This window comes from Cyanistes caeruleus, chromosome 27, assembly GCF_971803275.1.
Source record: "Cyanistes caeruleus chromosome 27, bCyaCae1.hap1.1, whole genome shotgun sequence".
Taxonomy (NCBI): domain Eukaryota; kingdom Metazoa; phylum Chordata; class Aves; order Passeriformes; family Paridae; genus Cyanistes; species Cyanistes caeruleus.
In genome coordinates, this window is record NC_141727.1 from 3508072 (window position 1) to 3532386 (window position 24315).

At 61.4% G+C, this 24315-nt stretch overlaps 2 protein-coding genes and 1 long non-coding RNA gene across 5 annotated transcripts; 1 reads left to right on the forward strand and 2 right to left on the reverse strand.

The window, feature by feature from the left end:
• Positions 1 to 231: 231 nt before the first annotated feature.
• RAPGEFL1 (Rap guanine nucleotide exchange factor like 1) lies at positions 232 to 8835 on the reverse strand. 2 transcript variants are annotated; one of them, XM_086864367.1, is made up of 15 exons: positions 8282 to 8835; positions 6346 to 6424; positions 5719 to 5869; positions 5558 to 5655; positions 5012 to 5124; positions 4663 to 4830; positions 4482 to 4579; positions 3532 to 3654; positions 3251 to 3429; positions 3081 to 3171; positions 2247 to 2297; positions 1921 to 2008; positions 1766 to 1830; positions 1458 to 1512; positions 232 to 763 (listed from the first exon to the last, which is right to left on the reverse strand). In XM_086864367.1, exons 1-15 carry the CDS (start codon positions 8709 to 8711, stop codon positions 639 to 641), a joined length of 1914 nt encoding a protein of 637 aa, XP_086720493.1. In that variant the 5' UTR covers positions 8712 to 8835; the 3' UTR covers positions 232 to 638. The 2 variants fall into 2 exon arrangements, with proteins under 2 accessions (XP_086720493.1, XP_086720492.1); XM_086864366.1 differs by having other exon boundaries at positions 5558 to 5869.
• Positions 8836 to 9019: 184 nt separating this feature from the next.
• On the forward strand, positions 9020 to 12826 carry LOC147649190 (uncharacterized). The gene is made up of 2 exons (XR_015279474.1): positions 9020 to 11896; positions 11996 to 12826. It is a non-coding gene; the product is annotated as an uncharacterized LOC147649190 (long non-coding RNA).
• CASC3 (CASC3 exon junction complex subunit) lies at positions 12810 to 24276 on the reverse strand. 2 transcript variants are annotated; one of them, XM_086864222.1, is made up of 14 exons: positions 23945 to 24276; positions 22151 to 22178; positions 21834 to 21871; positions 20317 to 20475; positions 20089 to 20240; positions 19514 to 19690; positions 18627 to 19312; positions 17070 to 17134; positions 16749 to 16863; positions 16094 to 16192; positions 15296 to 15510; positions 14073 to 14195; positions 13837 to 13913; positions 12810 to 13243 (listed from the first exon to the last, which is right to left on the reverse strand). In XM_086864222.1, the coding sequence occupies exons 1-13, from the start codon at positions 24209 to 24211 to the stop codon at positions 13878 to 13880; spliced, it is 2160 nt and encodes a 719-aa protein (XP_086720348.1). In that variant the 5' UTR covers positions 24212 to 24276; the 3' UTR covers positions 12810 to 13243; positions 13837 to 13877. The 2 variants fall into 2 exon arrangements, with proteins under 2 accessions (XP_086720348.1, XP_086720346.1); XM_086864220.1 differs by lacking the exon at positions 13837 to 13913.
• Between the last annotated feature and the right edge of the window lie 39 nt (positions 24277 to 24315).

A 24315-nucleotide genomic window follows, 5' to 3' on the forward strand; every position in this document is an offset into this window, starting at 1 on the left:
TCCGCCATATTGAGAAGGTCAGCTGGCCCCACAGAAATCGCCATGTTGGGAGGGTTGACTGAGACCTTTTGTGGTCGCCATGTTTGGAAGGTCGAATATTGACATCCTGCTTCCGCCATCTTGGGAAGGTCGGTGCCATCCCGTCCGTAACGGGGCCGTGACGTCACCGACAGCGAGCTGTGACGTCACTCCCGCCATGACCCTGCTCCCTAGCATGACATTAGAGCCAGGTGCCGGGACAGACTTTTATTGGGGCTCCCCGCCCCACCCCCAGCTTCATTGATTATTTTTTTTTTTAATTTTTTTTTTTGCCTTTTTTCCTCCTTTTTCTTAAAAAATAAATGTACAATTCCGGACAGTGGCGGTAGAAAATATACACGTCTGGGGGGGCGGGCCACACATACAAAAATAGAGGGGACAGGGGGGACATGGCCCCCCCCAGGGGCCCCTGTGCCCCAGCCAGGGGAGGGGGCGGGGGGAGAGGGCGATGCGCCAGGGGGGTCCCCAAACCCACACCCCCCCACCGAGGGTGGGGGCAGCACCCAAGGGCCGGGGCTGGGCAAAGTGCGTCAGTGCTGGGGGGCTCCGGGCCCCCCGGGGGGGTCCCGGGGTTTGGGGGTCCCGGGGTGGGCCCCCCCTCACTGGCTGCCAGGCTCCAGCTTGTAGGAGAGCTCGAAGAGCAGGTTCTGGTTGTCGATGACGCGAAGCTGCCGCACGTAGGCCTTGGTCTGCAGCTGGGCCGGGGACGCCTCCAGCTCAAGGCCTGGAACAGCCCGGAACAGAGCGGGGAAACAGGGATGGAGGGATGGGAAAATGCAGGGTGGGGATGCAGGGATGGGAAGATATGGGAATGGGGATGTGGGAATGATGATGGAGGGATGCAGGGATGGATGGAGAGGGATGGAAGTACACAGGGATGGCGAGGCAGCAGTGGGAAGGGCAGGGGATGTGGGGATGGAGGGGATGGAGGGGATGTGGGGATGGAGGGGATGTGGGGATGTGGGGATGGAGGGGATGTGGGGATGGAGGGGATGGAGGGGATGTGGGGATGGAGGGGATGTGGGGATGTGGGGATGGAGGGGATGTGGGGATGGAGGGGATGGAGGGGATGCAGACGTGGGGATGAAGGAAGGAAATGGGCATTGAAGAATGGAAGAGGTGCAGGGGATGCAGATGAAGGGATGGGGATGCAGGGACAGAGGTGGGGATGAAATAGAAATGTGGGAATGGGGACAGGGATGAAGGGATAGGGATTCAGGCATGCAGGAATGGGGATTCAGGAATCGGGGATGCAGAATGAAGGGATGGATGAGGATGAAGGGATTTAGGGATGGAGGGGCATTGGCAAAGAGGTGTGAGGATGCTCTGGCCACATCCCCACCCCTCAGGGCCAGCCCTGTAGGTTCAGGTCTGTGTGGGGTCCCCAGCAGTGCCCCCTCCCCGTCCCCCCCACTCACAGAGGGGGCGGCTCCGGTACTTCCGCACGGTTCTCACTTTCTCGGCGATGCAGTGCTGGGGCACAGAGACACCCCAGTCAGCCCCAGCCCCCCCTGACCCCTCCAGGAGCCTCCTGCACGCCCCCCACCCTCGGGAACCCCCCCTGGATCCTGTTTTGCTCCCAGGACACCCTGAACCCTCCCACCCCCCCGGGCAGGGGAGCCCCAAAGCCTCGGGGGAGGAGGTCATGTCCAGCCCCTCAGGGGGGTCCCCTCTCCCCTGCCCCCATCCTGGGGGTCCCTCTGCCCCATCCCCCCTCAGAACCCACCAGTTTCTCCACATTGACCAGCCCGTCCAGGAGGGTCTTGCTGCCTTCATGCAGGAAGGTGAGATCTGGGGCAGAGAGGGGGTGATGGGGGGGTCCCATGGGGTGTCAGAGGGACCCCAACCCACCGAGGGGAAGCCCCTGAGACCCCCCCTCACCTTTGAGGATGAGTGGCACAAAGGGGATGAGTGGGGGCTTCATCTTGGCCAGCACCTCCCGGTAGGTCTTGTGGTTCCTGCAGGGGTCCTGAGGGGGGAATTGGGGGGTCAGGCTTTGACGGGGGCTCCCCAGGGGCACCCTGGATCCCCCCCCATCCTGGTGGCCCTGGGTGTGGGGCTGGTGGCCTGCGGGAGAGGGGCAAAGACACCCCAGGCCACCCTGGGACACCTCGGGAATGTCCCCTGCTCACCAGCACCCCAAACTCCCCCAGGGGAGGCCTGGGGACCCCCCAAGACCCAGAGCAGCCCCCACACCCCTCACCCACCGTCAGGTTCTCAAACTTCCGAAACAGATTCTTGAATTTCCCTGGGAGCTTCTGAAAGACAAAAACGGGGAGAGGGTAGGTGGCATCCGGCAGGGTTGGGAGCACCAAAGAGGAGGGCAGGAGCATCCAGGAGGTTCTGGGAGAGCCCAGGAAAGGGTCAGGGAATATCTGAGGGTGTCCAGAAAGGCCCAGGAAGGTCTGGAAGCATCAGGGGTACTCTGGGAGCATCCAGAGGATTCCTGGAAGCACTGAGGTGGGGGTGAGAGCTCCTGGAGGGTTCCAAGAGTGCTCAAAGTGGGGTCAGGAAGAAGCCAGGAGAGGTCTGGGAGCAGCCAGGTGTGGGCACGAGCACCCCGAGGGTCCTAGATGCACTTGGGCAGTGTCAGGGAGCACCCAGGGGTGGACTGAGAATATCCAGAGAGTCCTGGGAGCACTGGAGAGTGGGGTAGGAGTGCCCAAGGGCAGTTCAGGAGCACCCAGAGAAGTTCTGGGAGTCCTGAAGGGGAAGGGAGTTCCTGGGGGGGTTCCAAGAACACACAAGAGGCATCTGAAATAAGCCAGGAGAGATCTAGGAGCAGCCAGGTGCGGGCACAAGCACCCCAAGGGTCCTGGTAGCACCCAGGGGCTGTCAGGGAGCAGCCAGGGGTGGTCTGGGAGCATCCAGAGAGTCCTGGGGAGCCTGGAGCGAGGGGTGGGAGCTCCCAGAGGGAACAGGTAGCACCCAGGAGCGGACTGGGATCACCCAGGAAAGGGCCAGGGAGCACCTGGGGGCATTCAGAAAGGCACAGGAAGATCTGGGAGCACCGTGGGGGTCAGGGGCGCCCCAGCCCTCACCTCCCAGGTGAGGCGCAGGCGGCTGACGGCGGCGTTGTTGAGGCCGATGACGATGGCGTAGAAGGAGAGCATGTCCTGGTTCTGCTTACAGCTGGTGGGGGACAGCGTGAGGGGCGGGCTGGGGCACCGCAGGGACCCCCCCCGCAGTCCCCCGCGGTCCCCCCACTCACATAGCGGCGATCTTGATGAGCTTCTTGAGCAGGTGGGCTCGCTTGCCCAGCCCCTCGCAGAGCAGCAGCTCCGTGCCCACCCAGTGCTGCACCTCACTGCAGCGCTGCAGCAGCAGCTCCAGGTTCGCCGTCTCCCGCCGGCCCCGCTCCCCGTGGAACACGTAATCCACGAATTCCAGCTGGGGAGGGGGGGACACACACGTTCCATCAGAGCCCCCATCCTGCCTTCCACAGCGCGGCGAATCCCCGGTCCCCCCACCACCCCCGGGTGCCCCCCAAACCTCGTGGATGCAGCGGAAGAGCTCCCAGTGGAAGGCTGTGAGGTGGTTGGCAACATCCTCGGGCTCGGCGCGGTGGATCTCGGTGTCCCCCGGGACCACCTGGATCTCCTCGGGCAGCGGCACCTGCGAGGGGACAGCGGACAGGGCGCTCAGGGGGTGCCACCCCCTCCCCGGTCCCCCCCGTTCTGCAGGGATGATGGATGATGATGGAGGGATGCAGGGATGGATGGAGAGGGATGGAAGTATGCAGGGATGGTGAGGCAGCAGTGGGAAGGGCAGGGGATGTGGGGATGGAGGGGATGGAGGGGATGGAGGGGATGTGGGGATGCAGATGTGGGGATGTGGAGATGAGAGGATGTGGGGATGGAGGGGATGCAGATGTGGGGATGGAGGGGATGTGGGGATGCAGACGTGGGATGTGGGGATGCAGGAGATGAGGGGATGGAGGGGATGTGAGGATGGAGGAGATGCAGATGTGGGGATGTGGGGATGCAGATGTGGGGATGTGGGGATGGAGGAGATGCAGATGTGGGGATGTGGGGATGCAGATGTGGGGATGTGGGGATGGAGGAGATGCAGATGTGGGGATGTGGGGATGCAGACGTGGGGATGCAGGGGATGAAGGAAGGAAATGGGCATTGAAGAATGGAAGAGGTGCAGGGGATGCAGATGAAGGGATGGGGATGCAGGGACAGAGGTGGGGATGAAATGGAAATGTGGGAATGGGGACAGGGATGAAGGGATAGGGATTCAGGCATGCAGGAATGGGGATTCAGGAATTGGGGATGCAGAATGAAGGGATGGATGAGGATGAAGGGATTTAGGGATGGAGGGGCATTGGCAAAGAGGTGTGAGGATGCTCTGGCCACATCCCCACCCCAGGAGTGCTGGCAGTGCCAGGGCCGGGCATGGGGGGGTTCCTGCCGGGGTGTCCCCACCACGGGGCTCACCAGGGAGTCGAAAGTGTCCCTGGTGCAGGCGAAGAGGTGGCTGTTGATGCCCAGGGTGGTGAACACGCACTCCTCGCTGGGCTGCAGCACCGCTTTCTCTGCCGGGGGGCACAGGGTGGGGTCAGCACCGGCCGGACCCCCCCAGCCCCCGCTCGCAGCCTCCCCCCGGCCCCCCGGGCACCTCCGGACGAGGCCATGGTGACGAGGATGAGGGCGTCCCCGCGGGCGCTCTGCTCCTCCGAGTACTGGAGCTTCTCGGTGACCGAGGCCAGGATGTCCTGCACCGAGGCCGAGAGGCGGCTGCGGATGGTGACGTACGAGTGGTCGGGCATGTACACGCGGCAGAAAACTGGGGAGAGGGCGGGGGGTCAGCGCCGGGCACCCCCACACCACCCCGGGCACTGCCCACCGGGGAAACTGAGGTACGGAGCGGGCCCTGAGCAGACCCGCAGAGGGCACGGCCCCGTTCAGCGGCCGGTGGGTCACGGAGGGGACCCCAGTCTCCCTCAGCTCCCCCCAGAGTCACTCACTCTCGTCAGAACCCCGAAATGCCACCCGGGTCTGCAGGCAGGAGTCGATGCGTCGGAAATGCCGGAACAGAGGCTTCACCTGCTTGTTCGGCGGGGGGGTCTCGTCGGCCACCCTGGGGAGGGGGGGGCACAGGAAAGGGCTCAGGCAGAGCCCCGGACCCCCGGGGCTGCACTCCGAGACCCGCGGGGTGCCCCGGCAGCCCCCACCCACGGCAGGTTGGGCACAGGGAGGGCAGCGGGGCACGCTGAGGGTGCAGTGGGGAGGGGTCTCAGGCTGAGCATGGCCTCATGCTCCCCCCCAGAGCGGGGCACAATGCTGGATTGTGGAGGAGGGCACCAGGGTGGGCTGCTACCACAACTCCTTGTCCTTCGTGGGGACTCCCTGACCCACAGGGACCCCCCAGGACCCTCTGCCCTCCCCAGGGACCTCCTGGCCCAGAGGGAGCCTCAGGGCTCCCTGCCCTCCCTGGGGACCCCTGACCGACGGTGACCCCTGCTCGCCCCTGGCTGCCAGGCACCCCCAGGACCCCCTGAGCCTTTTCTCACTTGAGCTCCACGGTCTCCACGAGCTGGTGCAGCTTGATGATCTCGTCCTCCAGCTCGTGGTAGAGGGACGTGTCCTTCATGATGAGCAGGTAAAGCTCCTGTGGGGCGAGAGGGCTCAGGGCCAGGAGACTGAGGAGGGGACACGGGAAGGGGACACCCACCTTGATGACCTTCCCGGCGCTCTCCTCCTCCTGCAGGAGCCCCTTGTAGGTCTCGAGAAAGTGCAGCAGCACAGCCAGCACCGCCCGCTTGCGCCGCAGCCCGGACCCCTCCTCCCAGTGCGCCGGGGGGCTGCCCGCAGCCAGCACAAAGGTGGCACTGTCAAGGAGGTGCCACGGCAAGGAGGGACCCTCGGCCACCCCCTCCAGCACCCACTGCACCGAGGGGCCTCACTGAGGGTCGTTCTGACCTCCCTGGTAGCACCACACTGCCCACCTCGCACCCAGACCCGTAGCCCACCCTCATTGCACCCCAACCCCGTCCTTGCTGCTCCTGTGAGCCCCCCCAGAGCACCCCGCTGCCCTCCCCGTGTCCCAGTTCTCCTTGCAACCTCATGCCCACCCTTTTGTCACCCTTACGGCCACCCTTGTGCCAGCTTCACAGCACCCTGCTGACGATACTGGTGCCTCCTGGTTTCACCCTCATGCCAACTCTTGTGCCACCACCATGTCCCCTTCATGGCCCCCTTATGCCCACCCTCACTGCACCCCAATGCCCTCCTCATGGCCAGACCCCTCCTCACCCACCCTCGTGCCCACCCTCGTGGCCCCCGGGGCCCCCCAGGATATTGCTGGTGCAGCTGCTGCAGGAAGCGCTCGGTGGGCAGGAACAGCGAGTGGGTGAGCACGATGTCATCCAGCAGCGACTCTGGGGGGACAGGGGGGACAGGCGTGGGCACCCCCCCCATAGAGCCCCCCGACACCTCCGGGGGGCGGATGGGTGAGGGGAGCGATGGTAATTCGCAGGGTGACACCGGGAGAGGCTGAGCCCCACGCGAACCCCCCCGCCCCGTGCCAGCGCTGACTCAGGGCCCGCTCCCAGCCCCGGGGCAACCGGGCCCGGCCGAGCCGGTGTGGGGGCAGAGGCGCCGGCAGGGCGGGACCGGGGCCGCGACACCCCGGCACACCCGGGAGCCCTGTGAGAGCCCGGCCGCGGGCACAGCAGGATACTGAGAAGGGAAACTGAGGCAGGCAGCTTGGGGCACAGCGGGCGGGTGCCACAGCCGGGCTCTCAGGGTGGCACCACCCTGCGAAGGTGTTGTGGCAAGGCCAGGTGAGCCGTGGGCCCGGTACAGGCATCAGTCACTGGCACGACCTTTGGACCAGGCACCGCTCCCTCGCCCGGCACCAGCGCAACCCTCGGCCCCGAGCGGGTCCCCAGCCGGGGGTGCCCGAGGGACTGTGCCCAGGTGCCCGGGGATCCTGCAGTGGGACCCCAGAGCCCTTCCAAGGCCCAAGGACCTGACCCACGGAGGGGCCATGCAGAGCATCCAGCCAGGCAGTCCCCAGTCGCCCCCCAGACCGTTAACCCGGTCATGGATCAGTGCCAGGGCAGGGCAGAGGGTCCCCTGGCTCTCCTGCGCCAGGCACAGCACCCATGGGGCCTCAGCTGCTGCCGAAAGCAGGACACGGGACAGGCAGTCTGGGGCACAGGGACAGGCAGGGGCACCAGCGGCACAGGGGGTGCAGATACACGGCCCCCAGCTCTCCCAACCCCGAGTGCAGCCCCCTGCCAGTTTCTGTCTGTGGGGCAGGAGTTGAACACTCCCCCCATCCCTTCAGGTTGCAGCCTCCTCCAGTCCTGCCTCAGTTTCCCCATCCCTCTGCAGCACTCACACTGTACACCAGAGCCACAGGGAGGTTTCCCCGTGTCGGAACCCCCGTGCTGGCTCCTGCCCCCTTGCTCCCTGCCAACCCAGGCACCACCAGGCCTGGCAGCGTGTTTGTGCAGGGAGGACCTGGCGCTGCCAGTCCCAGCTCGCCCCTACCCGAGGGCTCCTCTTGGTGGTGGTTGCACCCAATCCCGGCCTTGGCATCACTGGAGCTGGGGCTGGCAGTGACCTGGGGTCCCCAACGGCCCCTGGTCCCAGCAGCCAAGAGGGATTGGCCGGGACAGGGATGGCAGAGGTGTGGGAAGGCTCCCACCCACCTGCACCCAGCCTGGCTCCCACCCAGCTCTAGCACCGAAAAAAACCCCAAACACCCGGGCACGGGGAGCCACGGTGGGACAGCAGCCACTGTGCCAGTGGAAAGGGGCGTCCAACCAGCCCCCCCTCCACTGCAGCTCCAGTCGGGGCTAATTTTAGCACCAGGAGGATGTTAAGGACCATCCAACCAGGAGGTGGATGCTGCAGTGACTGCCGGTGCCTGGCCAACACCGGTCCCCACCGAGCTGGCGCTGCCATTGAGCCCATAACCCCTTGCCAGCCCTTCTGCAGTGCTGTCTTGCCCGGGGAACCCCTGCCCACCCCGCTGCCACGGACACCCTGCCCCGGCGGGGACCCAGCCTTGACCTTGTCACCGCAACCGGGCACCGCTGTGCCCTGCGCAGGGCTACCCGCCTCACCGGGCACCGGGGTCCCGCACCCCGCTGTCCCCCACCCCGGAATCCACCACCGCATCTCCCCCGCAAGCAGCGGCCACCCCCGGTCTCTCCCCGCACCGCCGCATCGCCCGCGACCCACGCAGCCCCGCAGCCCGTCCCGGCGGTCCCGGAGCCCCGTACCTGCCCCGCAGCCCCTCCCGTGTGCAGCCGCCGGCAGCCGGTCGAGGAGCGCGGCCAGGAGCCGCTCGGGGGGCGCGGGCGCGGCGGGGGCGCAGCCGCTGCCGCAGCAGCACCGGGCGGCGGGCGGCGGCTCCGGGCTCGGCGGTTCCTGATCCCGATCCCGGTCCCGGTGGCGGTCGCAGCCCGGTGACGGGTCCTCAGGGGAGCGGAGCGGCGCCTCGGGCGGCCGTAGCTCCAGCCAGCGGCCCTCGCCCCCCGGTACCGGCCCCGCGGGCCCCGCTGGCTCCTCGGGGGAAGCGGGCGGGCGCGACAGGCTCTGCCGCCGCGGCGCCGGCACCGACCCCGGCCCCGGTACCTGCCCCGGGGGGGCGGCGGGGCGGACGGGCAGGTGCGAGCCCGGCTTCTTCAGCAACTTCTCCAGCGGCTTCATGGCCGCCCGGGCGCGGCGGCGGCGGTGGCTCAGGGGCCCATCGGCGGCGGTGGCGGCTCCGTTCGGCTCCGCTCGGGCTCGGGCCGCGGCGCCGTTCCCCGCCCGCCCCGCACCGGTTGCGCGTTGCGCCCGCCCCACACCGGCCCCGCCGCCAGCGCCGCCCCGCCCCGTTACGGCCCCGCCGCCGCCGACCCCGGCACCTGCCCGCCCCTTTCCCCGCACCGCCGCCGCCCCCGGGGCCACCAACGGCACCTGCCCGCCCCCTCCCCGCACCACCGCACTCGGTACCGAACCCGCCCCGGGGCTGTGGTGACACCGGCTCGCAGCAGGACGCGGTCACCCCCCGCAGCCCCGCGCAGGTGATGCATTACACACCCCCGCATCCATCTCCCCGCATTCCCCTGTCGCATCCCCGGGGTACCACCACGGCCCCCCCCTCCACCGTACAGCACGGGGGGACACTGCCCAGAGCCTGTCACCCCCCGGTCACACACCGCTACCAGGGGACACAGCCCCGCAGCCCCCCGCCACGTGCTGCCTCACAACGCCGGCACACCCCCGGCACACCCCCGTGCTCGGTCCCCCCCCGCACACCCGCACAGTTCCTCCATGCCAGCCCAGGGGCACATGGCACCGCCCTTCCCCAGTGCTGCCCCTCCCCAGTGTCCCCTGCACGGGGAGGACATCCCCAGCTGTGGGGTGACCCGGACCCCCCAGCCCAGCTCTTTGCACTCGCCGCAGCGTGAGAAAAGGCCGGGGGTGGGTGCGAGACCCCCCACCCTGGCACCCCTGGGGCTGAGTCCCCCCGCGGGCAGGGTGGGCAGGTCGGGGTGGCTGCCAGACCCCATCCTCCGCCGCCTGCCAGGCTGGAACGGGCCCCGACGTGCCGGGGCAGGTTCCAGGGAAGGTTCCGGGGCAGGGCAGGGCGAGATGTGGCGCTTGCCTAGGGCTGATCCTCCTGCTCCGCTCCCGCGGGGTGCAGAGCGCCCATCCTGCCCATGCCTGCTGCCCCCAGCCCCACCTTGTACCCTCTGGACAGGCCAGTGGCTGCAAGTGCCCTTCTCCCTGGCCCACCCCCTGCAAAAACACGGCCCTGTGGTGGGATGGTGGCAGCGGCTGGGGGGACACAGCAAGTGACCCCATGGCCTCTGCTGGGCCCCACTGCCCGGGGGGTTTGGGTAGAGATGGAGGAACGAGGGTCCCGGCAGCTCCCGCTTTGTTCCCGCTTCGCCTCCACCCGGCGGTTGCCTGGCAACTCCATCCGTGCGGCTGCCAGAGAGCGGCAAAACACGTCCCCACATCCCCATCCCCAGCTGCATGAGGTCCTGCCGGGATGGCACAGCACGGTAAGGCCCGGCACGTCCCTCCTCTATTCCTCCAGCCTCCAGATCCCCTACACCCCATCCAATACCCCCTAAAAATCCCAATCTGCTGAGCTCCTCCATCCCCTTTCCCCACAGTATCCAGACAAGGGTTCTCGAACCCAGGTGCAAGTGGTGCTGCTGGCCAAGTTCAGCCACGCAGAGAGGGGCTTCTCCTGACAGGAGGAGGGGAAACTGAGGCACAGAGACACCCTGAGACCCCACTCGCTGGTGGCAACGGGGATGCACTGAGCCACACGAGCAAGAGGGACCTGGAGCACTGTGCCATGCTGAGGGCAATGCTCCCCCTGGGAAAGGTGTCCCAGATCTGGCCTGCCCCATCCCCTCTCCCCATGTCGGCAGGGATGGGGGAACTGCTGGCGCAGAGCGAACTATTGGCTTAATTAATTTGCTGTTATTTCTCCTAATGAGCTGGGATCTGGAGCGGGCGCTTCCCTTGCTTGGCAGCCAGCGCATTCCCCCGCCCCAGCAGTGAGCCGGGGGTGCGAAGCCTCCAGGCACTGCTCAAAACAGACCGTGTGTAGGAGGGAAAAATTACACCCCGGGAAAAATCCCTCCCCAAGCCAGCTCCTTAACCCACTTCCCAGCTGCAGCGCTGGGAGAAGGGAGTCAGGCATTTGGGGGAGAACTGCCATGGGATTGGGACAGCTCCTCCATGAGGATCCTGTGAAGGGCTGAGCCAAATCCAGGACCATGCTCAGACCTGATCCTGCTGCCAGGGAGGGAAACTGAGGCGGTGGCACTGGGGAGGGATGGGGTAGCACAGCAATATGGGCAGGAAGGTGACACCTCCTAGTGCTGCTGCTGTTGGAACTGCTCTGGGACCCCCACCCTACTGCCAGAAGTGAGGGCAGGAATTGGGGAGTCCTAAAGGGAAGGGAGGAGAAGGAGGTGGGATGCAAAGGGGGGAGTTGGGGATCCCTGTGCCCCTCAAAACCTCCCTTCCACCACGGCACTGGCAGGGCCCACCAGCATCCTTCCCCTGCCCAGCCTGGCTGCAGGAGGGTCACCGTGCTGCCCCATCCACAGGATCAGGGTGTAGCAGGAGTGGGGTACGTGCCCCCCACCCCTATTTGGCGTGGGCAGGTGAGCGGGGGGCTGGCAGGAGGCTGCGGCTGCCGAGGCGGAGGCAGCGCAAATTGTGCGGGTGGCAGCTCCCGCGCCACCAACACAACATCTGGTCCTTCCCCATGAGCCAGTGAGGCTGGGGGCTCACATCAGGCCCCAGAGAGACAAAGGGGCTCCCTCCAGCCCCGCTACCGGGGCAGAGCTGGACTGGGGATGAGTGGCAGCTGCTTCCTGGGATGTGGGGGCGAGAGTGGCTGGCACCAGGCACAGCAGAGCCGTAATTTCAGTCCCACCATGAGCTCCTGAGAAGGGCAGAGCTGTACCCAGAAAGAACATCCTGGGGAATGGAGCAGTTCCTGGGAGACAGCAGAGGTAGCACTGGTCCTGCCAGGGAAACTCAGATGGACACTGTGGGTCTCAGCCCCAGGAAGGACACACAAGAGCTGTCTGCTTCCTACAGAGCTGTTAGGGATGTACATCCCACATCCCACAGGATAGGAATCCAAATAAAACCAAAGCCCCAGCATGGGGGTGTAAGGTTCAGGATTTTGGTTGTGTGACCAATGTGTCAATGACACACGGTGACATCTAAAACGTGAGGAGATTCTGCTTTGGGAATGTGGCTTCAGTGGCTGAAACAAGATGCAAAAGGTCAGAGTCACAAACACCAAAGAAAGAAGGAATTTCTGCTGGAGAGCCAGGCATGGATGAGGGATCCACACAGAAAACAAGCAGGTGGGTGCCAGTCCCCCATCCTGGCCACAGATGGGGACGGGGTGGCCAAGCCACCTCTTGCTCGGTGACGTCCCCCTCACCCAGTGCCTGCGCCAGCAGCTGGCGCGTCCCCACAGCGTCCCGGCACGTGCTCAGGAGAGCAGCAGGAATCTGCAGGAATGGGCAGGAATCAGCAGCCAGCCCTGCCAAGTTTCCTAATGTAATTTGCAAACGGCTGCGAGGACGTGGCCAAACCGGAGCCGGAGCGGGGCCGGAGCCGCGGGGCTGGCGGGATGCGGGATGCAGAGCAGCAGCACTGCGGCACAGGAGAGCCAGCCAGGATCAGCGTGGCACAGCCACGGTGACAGTCACCCCAAAGGGGACACAAGGCTGCCATGGGCAACTGAGGCAGGAGCTGGAGCAGGGCTGAGGTGCTTCCTGTGGGGCCGGAGCCCAGCCCGGTGTGCTGGGGCGGGTTCCAACACCCTCCGCAGCCCCAGCAGCAACACCCAAGTGCTGGGAGCAAACCTGGCCCTGCCGAGCTGGTTTGGGTGCTGGCTGGGCTGCTCGGGCAGCGTCAGGGTACTGGGTACCCACAAACCTCCCCCTCTCTCTGTGGATTTGGCAGAGGGAGGGTGGAAATGTCCCCTTGCGCTGCTGGAGGGGGCAGGGATGGGGGTCACCCTGTGGATTCCCACCTGAGAGCTCACACACGCCAGTTAACAACAGTCTGTTGGGAAAAGAATCAGGAGGAGCTCCTAAGTGGTTCCTGCCCAGGCAGTGCATTCCTGACAGCTTCCCACAGCTCCATTGCCCTTCCCCTGCTCCAAAAGTGGCAGAAATCAACTTGCTAATTGAAAAGAGAATTGAAAAGAAGAATGAACTGGGGTGGGGGAGATGTCATTGCTGCTTACCCAAACAAATAAAAACGAAATACCCAAAAGAAACAAATCAGCTTTACTGAACGAGCTGCTTCATTCCTTAAATAAAAACAGAGACCACAATCAAGCCAGCAGAGTTTGACATCCCAGGAGGGAGTGGGGAACGTTTAGTAAGGGGGAGAAGTTGGGAGAACGTGTGGCCAAGGACCGACTCAGGGGTTGGTTCTTTGGCGGCCCCAGCGTGGGGGAGAAGGGGGGTGGGCAGCAGCGAGATGGATTTTGGGAAGGCACCGCTCGGGCCACGGGGAAAGCGCCTGGTCCTGGGCACAGTGCAGGTGTCTCATCCCGCTGCCTCACCTCCGCGCAGGGAAGGAGCCATTCCAAGGAGCAGCTTCCTCCTCGCCGAGGGGCCGAGTCTGGTGCTGGGATTCCTGTGGCCGTGCCCCTACGTGTTACTCCTCTCCTTTGATTTTTCACCTTTGCTGTCCTGGGAGGGGGGAAGAGGGAAGAGCAGCAGAGGTTTAGGGCCCCCCAAACCCCTGCATGGGGGGGACAGTGCTATGGCTGCTTCTTGCCAGCAACCCCCTGTGGGTGGCAAGCCCCCCACCCGCCTCTCTGTGCCAGCCTCTCCTCATGGTTCCAGATTTTTCCATCACGAGGCCTTTCCAGGGCCCCTCCACAAGATAATTTTCTTCTCAGCCCTCCCCTTGTACAGGAACCCACCAGCACATGCCTGCCCGGGTCTGGGCTTGCTTGGCTCCCATACGTGAAGAAGGTACGGAAAGGGAAACCAAAAACACACATGGCATTCCAGCACGCTCACACATGCACAGCTCACAGCACTGGAGCAAGGAGACCATTCCCAGCACAGGGAATCATCCTGAAAAACCTTTAACTCTACTGAGTTAAAGTACTGTACTGTACTGAGTACTTTAACTCTGCTGAGTTCTCAACCTTCATCCTTCCAGAGAACTCCCTGCCTCCTAGCTCTTCCAGCCAGGGCTGGATTTTTCCCTCTCAAAATCGTCCTGTTTTCTACCCTGAGCAAATAAAATAAAAAAGAATCAACTTCAGACTTACTTTTTACGTGGTTTTAGTTTTAAAGATTTAAGTAACTCAAATTAACTGGAGCCCTGCTTACCACCTGCAACGAGAAGCTGAGGTTTGGGACAGGTCAGAGATGAGACAGTTTAAGACTTCACCTTACAAAAGAACGATGTTGTTTTTTTTTGGGATGGGAGGGGGGAACTGCAGCCTCACACACAGACCAGTGACAGCACACACACACACAGGGACCAACGGTGAGGGGATGGTACCTCTGGAGGGGGTGGCTTGATGGTCACAGGCTGGGACGTCCGGCGGGGCGGGGAGGGCTTGGGCTGCACCTGCTGCTGGACAGTGTTGTAGTAGGTGACCCCCCCATACACCTGGGACTGCGCCTGCAGGAGCAGCAGGATCAGAGCTCCGGGCTGGGGGGCCCTGGCAGCCCCTCCTAGCACCCACTGGGGTTGGACAGCTGCCCCCAGCCGGAGCTAAGAGGGGCTGTGTACCCCCCAGAGATCAGCTCCCGAGGCCCCACCAATGTCCCCCCACTCTGGCAGGAACAGGACACAGCCTGTGCAGATGGGATTCCCTCACCCCGCAGCCCATGGAATGCCTGAACTTCCCAACGGCAGCTTTTCCACCTGGACACAGCTCCCCTGCACATCCAGCCCTGCAGCCTGGGGGAAAACTGCCCTCAAAGCAGGGTGAGGTCATGGCAGGATCAGCTGGAGCAGTGGGAAGGGCAGGGATGGTTGGGAGCTCAGGGAACATGCAGCTCTCCAGCCTTCCACGGCGTGTCAGCCCTGCTCCAGCCATGGTGCCAGGATCTGGTCTGCTCTGGTCTCATCTGCCTTCTCAAGGATCTTGTCTGATCAGCCTCCTCAGGGATGTGATCTGCCTCCTCACAGGGATCAGATCTGGTCTGATCCTCAGAGACATCCAATCCAGTCTGCCTCCTCAGGGATGTGATCTGCCTCCTCTCAGGAATCTGGTCTGCTCTGATCCATGTCCCTACAGGATCTGGTCTGATCTGCCTCCTCAGGGATGTGATCTGATCTGCCTCCTCAGAGACCCAATCCAATCTGCCTCCTGGCTGCCTGGCAGCGACCTTAGATACGGAGTTGGGCCATGGAGCAGGAAAATCCATCCCCAGGCTGCTCACACCAGCCAGTTCCCAGCCTCCACCTCAAACAGAGCTGACTTCCAAAGCCATTCCCAAGGTATCCTTGGCTCAGCAGGGCTCTGGAGGAGCTGTTCCATAAGGGAACACCTCAATTCCAGACCCCCCAGGACAGGACTTCACCCACTGCCTGCCATGCTCAGGGAGCTGCACAACAACTGTGATCCTTTGTGGGATGACAGCAGCCTTTCCCCATGGAGCAGCACAGCCGATCCACATCCCCTCCCAGGAACACCTCACAGAACACACCCCACACTCCACAACACCCCATCATCTGCTCCTGCCTGGGAAGGAGCCGCGGCGCATCCGGCTTACCTGCGTGTTGGAATAGAGATGAGGAGGGGGCGGAGGGGGCAGGGCTCCAGGGGGGTAGGGGTAGCCAGGATTCCCGAAATTCATCACTCCAGGGGCGGAGAAGTAAGTCGGAGTGAGCAGCTGCTGCGGCGGGGGCTGGCCCGGGGGCATGGACACTGGTGGGGGGTAGAGGCCGGGGTTTGCCATGGCAGGGGGCGTCTGGTGGGCGTGTAAACCTGGAGGTGACGTGAAGCACACGGACGTCACCCAAAAAGCCAGAGCATCCCTGGGCAGCAGCAGCAGGAAGGAGCACGCTCTGCTCCGAGGCTGCAGCCCCACGCTGGGGAGGGACACAGAGCAGCAAAGCACAGCTCCCTCCCCAGCTCTGGATTCACCGGAACCAGGCACGGCCCCACTGCAACTCCACTGCAGGAAACGATTTGTGTGGGCAAGCAGAGAACATGTTCAACAGCTCCCAGTTCTGCTTTTTCCTGAGCTACAGGGCCAGGGAGTGAGGAACCAGCCCAGTGCCCACAGAAGGGAGTGGCCCAGCCTGGTGAGGCCCCTCAGGGACCTGCAAATATCCAGCTGGGAGGTGCCAAAGGTTCAGTTCCCCTCATCCTGCACTGTCTGGAAGCTCCAGAAACACCTATTTTTGTTTTCCTTAAAACCGATACTGGTTCAGCCTCGCTGCAGGAGGGAACAGGTCTCTTCCATGTTGTAGAAATTAAGGAAAATGGATTCCCCCCTGTGATAGAGGCTGTGAGTGAGCAGAGCTCTCTGTTCCCCAGGTCCAGGAGTGTCCCACTGGCTCCTCACCTGGATGAGGGAGGTGCATCTCCGGCTGCACAATCATCCCTTGGGGCGGCAGCGGGGCTGGGTTCTCACCGTGGGTGTAGATTGGTCCCTGGAATTGTACTGCAACAACACATGACAGGCTGTGAGGAAAAGCTCCATGGAATTTCATTCCCCTGCAGCCTGGCACACACAGCCCAGCCCGCCCTGAGGGCTCCCACAGCACACAGAGCCTCCTGGGCTCACTGATGCCACATGCTCCCTAAAGAAAAGCCTTCTACTCTCTTCAGAAAATAGAAAAATACTCAGGGAATTTATTCTCTAACACTTTAAATGCTGGAGGGAATTCCTAATCCATCCCCAGTCCTGTTCTCCCCATGCTCAAACGTCAAAGACCTGACTTAAAGTTCAATTTAAATCCCAGTTCTTGGGAAGAATTGGGGTGTTCTAAGAGCCCTGGCACAGAGAGGGGATAACACTGAGGATAATTCCATGGGTTTAAACACAACCAAGCAGGCTCCCAGCTGCCTTACAGACACTGTGTGAGGGGACACTGGGCCACTACAACAAACAAAAGAGGAGACAAAGTCCCACCCCTGGCAGGAGTGGGGGGATGCCTGCTCCAGCTGCTCAGCTCTGAGCACACATGGAGCCACAGGAGCAGGAAGGAAACACTCACATGGGTCGTAGTAGTGCCCTTCCACGATGCTGATGTGCATGGGGGGCGCAGGCTCAGGCACAGGGGGTCTCTGCCGCTGCGATGAGTAGCGCTTCACACGGCCCCCTGGCACTGCCTGCGAGAATCCAGGGGTCAGAGGGACTGTGGGGCACCCACCCAACACTCCTGACCCCCCCAAACCTCCCATGGGTCACCCCCAAACACCCCCACAAGGGAAAGGCTGAGACATCAACAGCCTGTAATTACCACAACCCCAAGACAATTAGAGCCCGTCTCCCACGCGCCGCGCAGCCGGAGTCACGCTCCGGGATCATGCGTTACCATCTCCTCCATCCGGTTAAACTGTGGCGGTGGCCCAGTTCCCACGTGCACATGGTTGGGAATACCTGAGGAAGGAACAGACTGCTTATTACTGTGGTTTGTGCTGGTTCCCAGGCCGGAGCCGTCTCGCCCCGGGGGTGTGGCTGTGGCTCAGCTCTCGCTCCCATGACACAGAACATTTGGACTTCGTCACCCGGGTGATTTTAAATATTTTTGGGACAAATTAGAGGCTGTTTTGTTACTGCACACTCACCCACGGTGCTCAGAAATGCCTAAATCCTGCTTCAAAACCAAACCACCAGCTTGAAACTCAGGTCCTGCTCTGAGCTCTGTGTCTGCTGAGACACAGATCTCTTCCAGGTGGATCAAGGGTCCATGTGGGATCTGCAGCTGCAGTTTAAACCCTCTGCAGGATGTAAACACTTATATCACAGGCTCCTTCGGATTCAAATTTTGGATGAATCTTTGGATTCAAACAGCAAACTGAATCCATGTGAATTCACAGCAAAGTGAATTTTAAACCATGGCTCAAAACCACAGTGCCAAGGTGATCACAGGTGATTCCAGGGAGTAAAAATGGATAAAACAAACACTGGAAGTGCTCGTGGATCACCGACAGCACCAGTACAGGCAGAGGGATACAGAATGATCCAAATGCTTCCCAGAATAACTCCTCCCTCCTCTGCTAGGGACAAAAAAGGGACAGCACTCATCATCCTTCTCAAAGCAGAACATGATCGTGTACCTGCAGCCAGGAGCTGGCCTGTAGAAATTTGGGAAGATGCTTCATTTTTGTGCATTAAAAAAAAACCCAAACCAGACAATCTCAGCACTTTTGAACTCTCATCCCACTGTGACGTTCCCAGCCTGTCCAGGGGTCTGTTCTCACAGACTTCACAGTCCCACAAGTACCAAATGACTTCTGGTTCCATGACCTCAACCTCCCAGATGCTTATGAAAGCAGCAAGTCTTCTCCTTGCTCCAGTTTTACTCCCCTCGGGAAGCATTCTAACACTTCCCAAAACAGACTCTAATTCTGCAAAGGCATAATTATACCTGGATGACCTCTCTGTGGATGTGCAACTGCAACTATCCTCAGCTGGCACCAGAGTAACTCTGTCCCGTGTCCCTCCCTCCACCCAGGCACAAAGGGATTTGCCAATCCCAGCCAGGCCTCGGCTATTGGCAAACCAAATCCCAGTGCCAGGAAATGAGCTGACAAACAGGGAAAAGTTCCTTCCTGCTCTGAGAGGACACTACAGAGCCCAGTTATTGATCCTTATCTCATGCTCTCCTGAGCAGCAGAGGTCAGTCTTGCTCTGATTCACATCACAGAGAAAGGATCTCCCCTTCCGTCCTTCCCAGCCCTCATTCTATTCACCTACACTGAAATGTTTAACTTTTTAATTTCCCTTTTTCTCTGCTCTTGTATCCATTTTCTCAGTAGGAACCATCATTCTGCACCTACCCTGGGACAGGGCTCGGACAGAGACAGCTCAGCTCTGACCAACAGATCAGGTGGCACTGGGCTGCTGGAAAACCAGGAGGGACACTTACCCCTCATCTCCCGGGGCGGGATGAACTGGGACTGCCCCGGGCTCCAGTTCTGCTCTGTCAGGTTCATCTGGCTCATCTCCTGCTCAAGTCCATCCACGCTGGATTCCACTGATGACTCCCAGCTGCTCTTGGCTGGCGGGGGGGAGGTCTCAGCCGGCGTGGGTTTCGGAATCGTGGGAGCCAGCCCCTCAGAAGCAGGCACTTCCTCCGCCAGCTTCCCTGCCTCCCCAGCCTTGACTCTGGTCCTTCTTGCCCGGGAATAAGATTTCTTCTCGACTGGTCTGTCTGGTGGCGGCTGTGCAGCGTCAGCAGCCGTGGCTTGGTTTTCCAGAGCCCCCTCCTCCTTCCCAGGGCTGCCGTGGACATGTGCCATCTCCAACTCGGGGGATGTGTCCCTTGACAGGCTCTGCTCTGCACGTTTCCCGCGGTAGCCGCTCTCCTGCTTGGCTTGTTCCCCGTTCCGGTGCGGGACGGTCGCCTCCGAAGCCCGGTAGCCTGGACGGGTCTCCTTGTAGCCCCCCATCCTGGGGTAGTTTCTGGCAGGGGGCATCCTGCCAGTGCTGGCAGAGCTGCGGCTGTTGAAGGACCGTGGAGGAGCTGAGGGGCTCTTGGCACCCTGGTGCCTGGGGGGCTTGGGGGGCCTCTCGTTGGACCAGTTGGGGTCTCGCTGAGGGGGACTGCCAAACCTGAGGGAGAAAAATAGAACAATTCACTAGAAACAAACCCCTGGGTGGGAGGAATCACTGTGTCAGGAAACACCTCCCCAGCATGCCCATCTAGAAATCCCAGGAACACGTGACATGTGACAGAGCTTTCCCTCTTTGGAGCTCCAGACCTGGCCCCTCTCCCTGGGACAATCCAGGCCCTGGTGTGACTCTGGGGCTCACCGAGGTTTGCGCATCCTGCGGGGTTTGATCTCGTCAGGGTTGTGGGCTGAGCGGATGTCATATCCGTACAGCGCGATCAGCTCCTGCCTGGTCTTGGGGGCCTGCTCATCCTCACGGAACTTGTCGTGTTCCCAGCGCCCCTCGTCCTTCCACAGCTTCCGCTGACGACCCTTTGGCCTGGAAAAGGGACACAGGGAGAAGCACGGAGGTGTAAGGCCAAGATTTGGCAGTTTTGAGCAGTTCCAGAAACAGCCTGAGCATTTCTGGGGCAGGGAATGCACAGGACGCAGCATCCCTCCATCCTCCTGCTCCTCCTGCCCAGGAGCTGCTGGTGACCCACTGCTATTTGGGAAAAGCAGCTCAAAGAGTCACTGCTGCTTGGCGTGAGGCTTTTTTTTTGGTGCATTTTTTGCATCTCTCCTTCAAAACAAAGAGCTGAAGTGTCCTGACAGGATACAGAGCGGGCAACAGAAGCACAGACCTTCCCAGAGCATCCCAGTGAAGCAAGGAGCCCTGCTGCCAGAGGCTGGCCTGGAAGCTGCCCCTCCCAGAGCCCCAGGGGGATACTGACATACCTGACCTCCTCCTCCTGGGTCTGCCCTCGGAGGTCGTGCTCAAAGAAGAGCCCCTTGCGCGGGATGTACGCCGGGTTCTTCCGATCCTCATCGTCATCCAGGTGCTTGGGAACCTTCTTCCCAACTTTCTTCTCCACAGGCTCCGTGCTCTCCTGTCAGAACCAGGGAGCTCTCACCACTGCAGCAGTCCTGCTGCCAGCCCCCAGCCCGGAGCCGTGGGACACCCACCTGCCCGTCCCCGCTCTGCCGCTCGCCCGTCACCGCTCCCTTGGGATCCGCCTTCTCATTCCCCTTCTCCCCTCTGGCTGCCGACTCGCAGGAATCGTTGCTGTCCTGCTTCAGCTCCACCTTGGAGCTTTCTTCCTCGCTGTAATCCTCTTCCTCTGCCTGGGAGACACCCAGTGACTCAAACATGCTCCATTAGGAACAGATCTGCCAGTAATCTCCCCAAATCTAGAGTCAGATCCAGCAACAGATCACCCAGAAATTCCCTCATTCTGGAGTTAGATCCCTGTTCCAGCTGTTAGATGTGACTCTTCCAAAGAAGACAATTAGCTCCTAGAATTCTTCCTATCCCCATATTTTTACAGGAAAAGCAAAGATTAAACCCAACCTCTCCCAAGAGAGGGAGGATTCAACAGGCTATCAGGAATGGAACTGGGATCAGCTGCCCCACAAAGATGCGGCATCCGACCACCCCAAAAAGGCTCCTGCACACTGGGAAGATTGGTGATCTCAGGTCCTTCCTTCCACACTGAGGGCCTGGATCCAGCCAGGGCCACGTTTCCAAATTCCCTGGAGTTCCTCAGCTGACTCACTCTGCTCAGGAGCATGACCTGGTTTCACCCCCAGGAGCCTCCGGTGGCTGGAGCCGAACTAAAAATAGCTCGGGGTGATTAACCAAACCCTGCTCCATTTTCCTCTTTCAACACAGCCTTTGCACATCGGCTGCTCCCGGTGTTTACGCCGGGGAAGCCCAGGCTGGGCATTATTTTTAGGTACAGGAACAGAGTCATCCTGGCACAGCAATGATGCAACAACCCCGCTGCCACCAGGAGCCTCCACGTGGGATTCCAGGCTGGAAGAGCTCTGGGAGCTGCCTCATCACCCCTGCAGCCTGCAGAGTTCCTTCCTTGTTAATAACATAGATTAATTCCCAAATAAACAGCTTGGATTTCCTCTGCCTAGTGGTTTGGATGTTCTCTAGCCACTGTTTCCCTCGAGATTCCCAAAAGAGAGATGGATTTTCCTTAGAAAACCTTCACTATATCCCTTAGAGACCAGAACTTCTCTAAACTCCCTGTATATCGCAAACTTTATAAGAGTTCTGAACTAAAAATCCATGGGAACCTGCAGCCCCCAGGCATGGGTGGGATGGGATTCCCTCAGCACCCCCCCAGCTCCCAAAGTGCATTCCCCCTCCGGCTGCTCCCTCAGGACAGAGGGAAGCTCCTGGGATGCTCCCAACCACCACTCTGCTTTTTAATTCCAACTAATTAAAACCCAACAAGCATCCCACACTCCTCCCACACCCTTCCTGGCCACAGCAAATCCAGTTCCCAGTGTGAGGAGCCAGAAGGGTTTTCCCTTGCCCTACACTGGTCCCAGTACCAGGGTCTGGGACTGGGGGAGGCCTTTTCCTCAGGAGACAGAGGGGTCAGTGGAAGAGATCCAAGGACACAAACTGGGCTGGTGCTGAAATTCCATGAGAATCAATGGTTCAGCAGGACAGAGATCACCCTTACCTCCGAGTCCTCGGCGCTTTCATAGTCAGAGAGCACGGCTGTGGGGAGGGAAAGGAGGTGGGGTCAGGGCAGGGCTGGACAAGGCTCCACTGCCATGGGACCAAACCCCTTCCAAAGGGAATCTGGACGCCAGCACCACCCTGGATCAATGCCACAACCAGCTCAGGAGGGAGCAGGAGAGAGTTTGGGACATGTTTGCCTGCTGTCACAAGCGAGTATTTGGCATGGCAACAATCACAGGATTGTTGGAAAAGCTGTTTTGTCTGGTTTTTACTTTTTTTGCACAAAAACAACCTTGCCCAAGAGCCATCACTCACCATCTCCTTCGATGCCATCCTCACTTTCCTGCAGAGAGAGAAAAGAAAGGGGTGTTAGAGGAGGGGAGGGCAGCAGCCAGGTCCCAGCAACATGGAATCATGGATTCATAAAACCATAGAATAATGGAATTGTTTAGATTGGAGAAGATCTTGAAGATCAAGTCCAACCTCCAACCAGCACCAGCCCCATGTCACCACTAAACCATGTCCCCAAAAGCCACATTCACGCTTTTTTTACACTTCAGGGATGGGGATTCCACCACTCCGTGGGCAGCCTGTGCCTGACCAAACCTTCCATGAAAAAAATTTCCCTCAAAACGTACTTTCTTAGTATCCACCATCCTAATACCTTTTCCTAACAGATGTTCTTTTGTCCTAATGCCCATTTTTCCTAATACCCAGCATCCCATGATCCCAGACACGAGGACAGCAAGGTCTGGCCCTGACCATATTGCATCCACCCTTGGAACTTCAGCAGCAGTGAACAAGAAGTAACAAATTCCAGGCTCCCAGAGCCTGTCTCCAAGAACCTTCTAGAGCAGCCACAGTGGGGGAATATTGAGAGCAAATCACAGCCGGTGAGTGCTGGGGGTCTCCAGGGAACAGTGACAGTGACGGGGAGCCAGGATCCTTCCCTCACCAACCAAGAGCCAGGGAAAGGGCAAAAACCGGGAATAACAAAGAGAGGCTGAGCAGGAGCCAGCTCAGGGAAGGGGCTGGATGAAGTGAACAGCTCAGAGCAGGAACAGTGCTCAGTAAAACTGCTGCCCAGGGAAGCTGTGCCTGCCCCATCCTTGGAAGTGTCCAAGGGCAGGTTGGGCAGGGCTTGGATTAAACTGGGATAGTGGAAAGTATCCCTGCCCATTGTAGAAGGTGGAACTGGATGAGTTTTTTTAGCTTTTTAAGGCTCCTTTCAAACCAAAACAGTCCGTAATTCCAGCATAAAAACAAAGATCAACCCAACAGTACAGGAAAAACAACCCTAGAGCACAAACAACCTGAGCAAGGCAACAAGATAAACCCAAAACCACCAGAGAAAAACACACAGGGAGTCAGGGGGAGCTGGAAATAACCAGCCCTGGAACCCAAAACAGGAAATAGCTGGAAATAACCACTATTAGAACCCAAACCAGAAGGGAATTGCAGCTGGATGTGAACTGCAAGAACAGGACTGCACGGTGGGTGCAGACAGCAGCACCCGCCCTCCACCTGCCCTTGTTGCAGGGACCCCAGGAACAGGGACAGGGCCTCAGAGTGGGGAGATCAAGCTATGGGGCACAGGGAGCCAGAGCAAAGCCCCTTGCCTGCTCCTGGGGGGCTGCAGTGCCCACCCCATCTGAGGCTGCCCCAGCCCAGCTCTCCCACACACACTGGGGGAGGGTTCATGGTAATTCCCCCAATTCCCCCGACTGGCGTTCCCTCAGCTCTCCACCCTCCACTCTGTCCCCAGTGTCCCCACGGGTGTAATATCATCCCCCCAGCTTCCCCCACGCCACCCGGACACCAGAGCCCCACAGCCCTGCCACTCCTCCCCAAGGCCCTCCTTAGACACCAGAACCCCTCTCTCAATCCCCCCATCTTCGCCCCGGGGCCCCCAGACACCAGAACATCCCTCAGCCCCCTCCCTCCTTTCCCCAGGGTCCCCAGTCTCCCGGCGATCTCCCCAGACACCAGAGCACGGCCCTCAGGCCCCTCCCCAGGGCCCTCAGTGTCCCCAGGCTGCCCGACCTCCCCCCGGCCACACTCAGACCCCGGAGGCCCCCGTTCCCGAGGTCCCCCCAGCCCCTCACTCACACACTCCGACTCGGCCGCGCTCTTCCCCCCCGCCCCACCGGCGCTCTCGGCCCCGCGGCCCCGCGGCCCAGCGCCGAGAGCCCCAGCGGCGCCGCGCGGCGGGCGGTGCGGCAGGCGGGGCGAGCCGGAGCGGGAGCGGGATCCGGAGCCCGAACGGGAGCGGGCGGAGCGGGGGGAACCGGGAGCGGAGGCAGCGCTGTCGGAGGCCGCCGAACCCTCGCTGTCCTCGCTGTCCTGCGAGGCGCGCTGCCGCCGCCGGTCCGCCATCTTGGCCGCGGGGCACCACGGGAACGGCGCGCGCGGCGCCGCCCGCCGGCACCGCGCTGCCCCCGCCCGCCAGGGGGCGCGCGCCGCGCCAGCCGCTGACGTCA

What these genes read in the sequence shown, in the direction of transcription:
- CASC3 (XM_086864220.1), bottom strand. Translation starts at nt 24,211, where the DNA reads ATGGCGGACCGGCGGCGGCAGCGCGCCTCGCAGGACAGCGAGGACAGC. An exon ending in ATCTCTATTCCAACACGCAG is followed by an intron (nt 14,196 to 15,295) that starts GTAAGCCGGATG and finishes CTGCTCCTGCAG; the next exon opens with GCGCAGTCCCAGGTGTATGG. An exon ending in TCAAGCCACCCCCTCCAGAG is followed by an intron (nt 13,244 to 14,072) that starts GTACCATCCCCT and finishes CCCCCCTCCCAG; the next exon opens with GACAGCAAAGGTGAAAAATC.
- RAPGEFL1 (XM_086864366.1), bottom strand. Translation starts at nt 8,711, where the DNA reads ATGAAGCCGCTGGAGAAGTTGCTGAAGAAGCCGGGCTCGCACCTGCCC. An exon ending in GCCTGCGCCTCACCTGGGAG is followed by an intron (nt 2,298 to 3,080) that starts GTGAGGGCTGGG and finishes TTTGTCTTTCAG; the next exon opens with AAGCTCCCAGGGAAATTCAA. An exon ending in TGTGCCACTCATCCTCAAAG is followed by an intron (nt 1,831 to 1,920) that starts GTGAGGGGGGGT and finishes TCTCTGCCCCAG; the next exon opens with ATCTCACCTTCCTGCATGAA.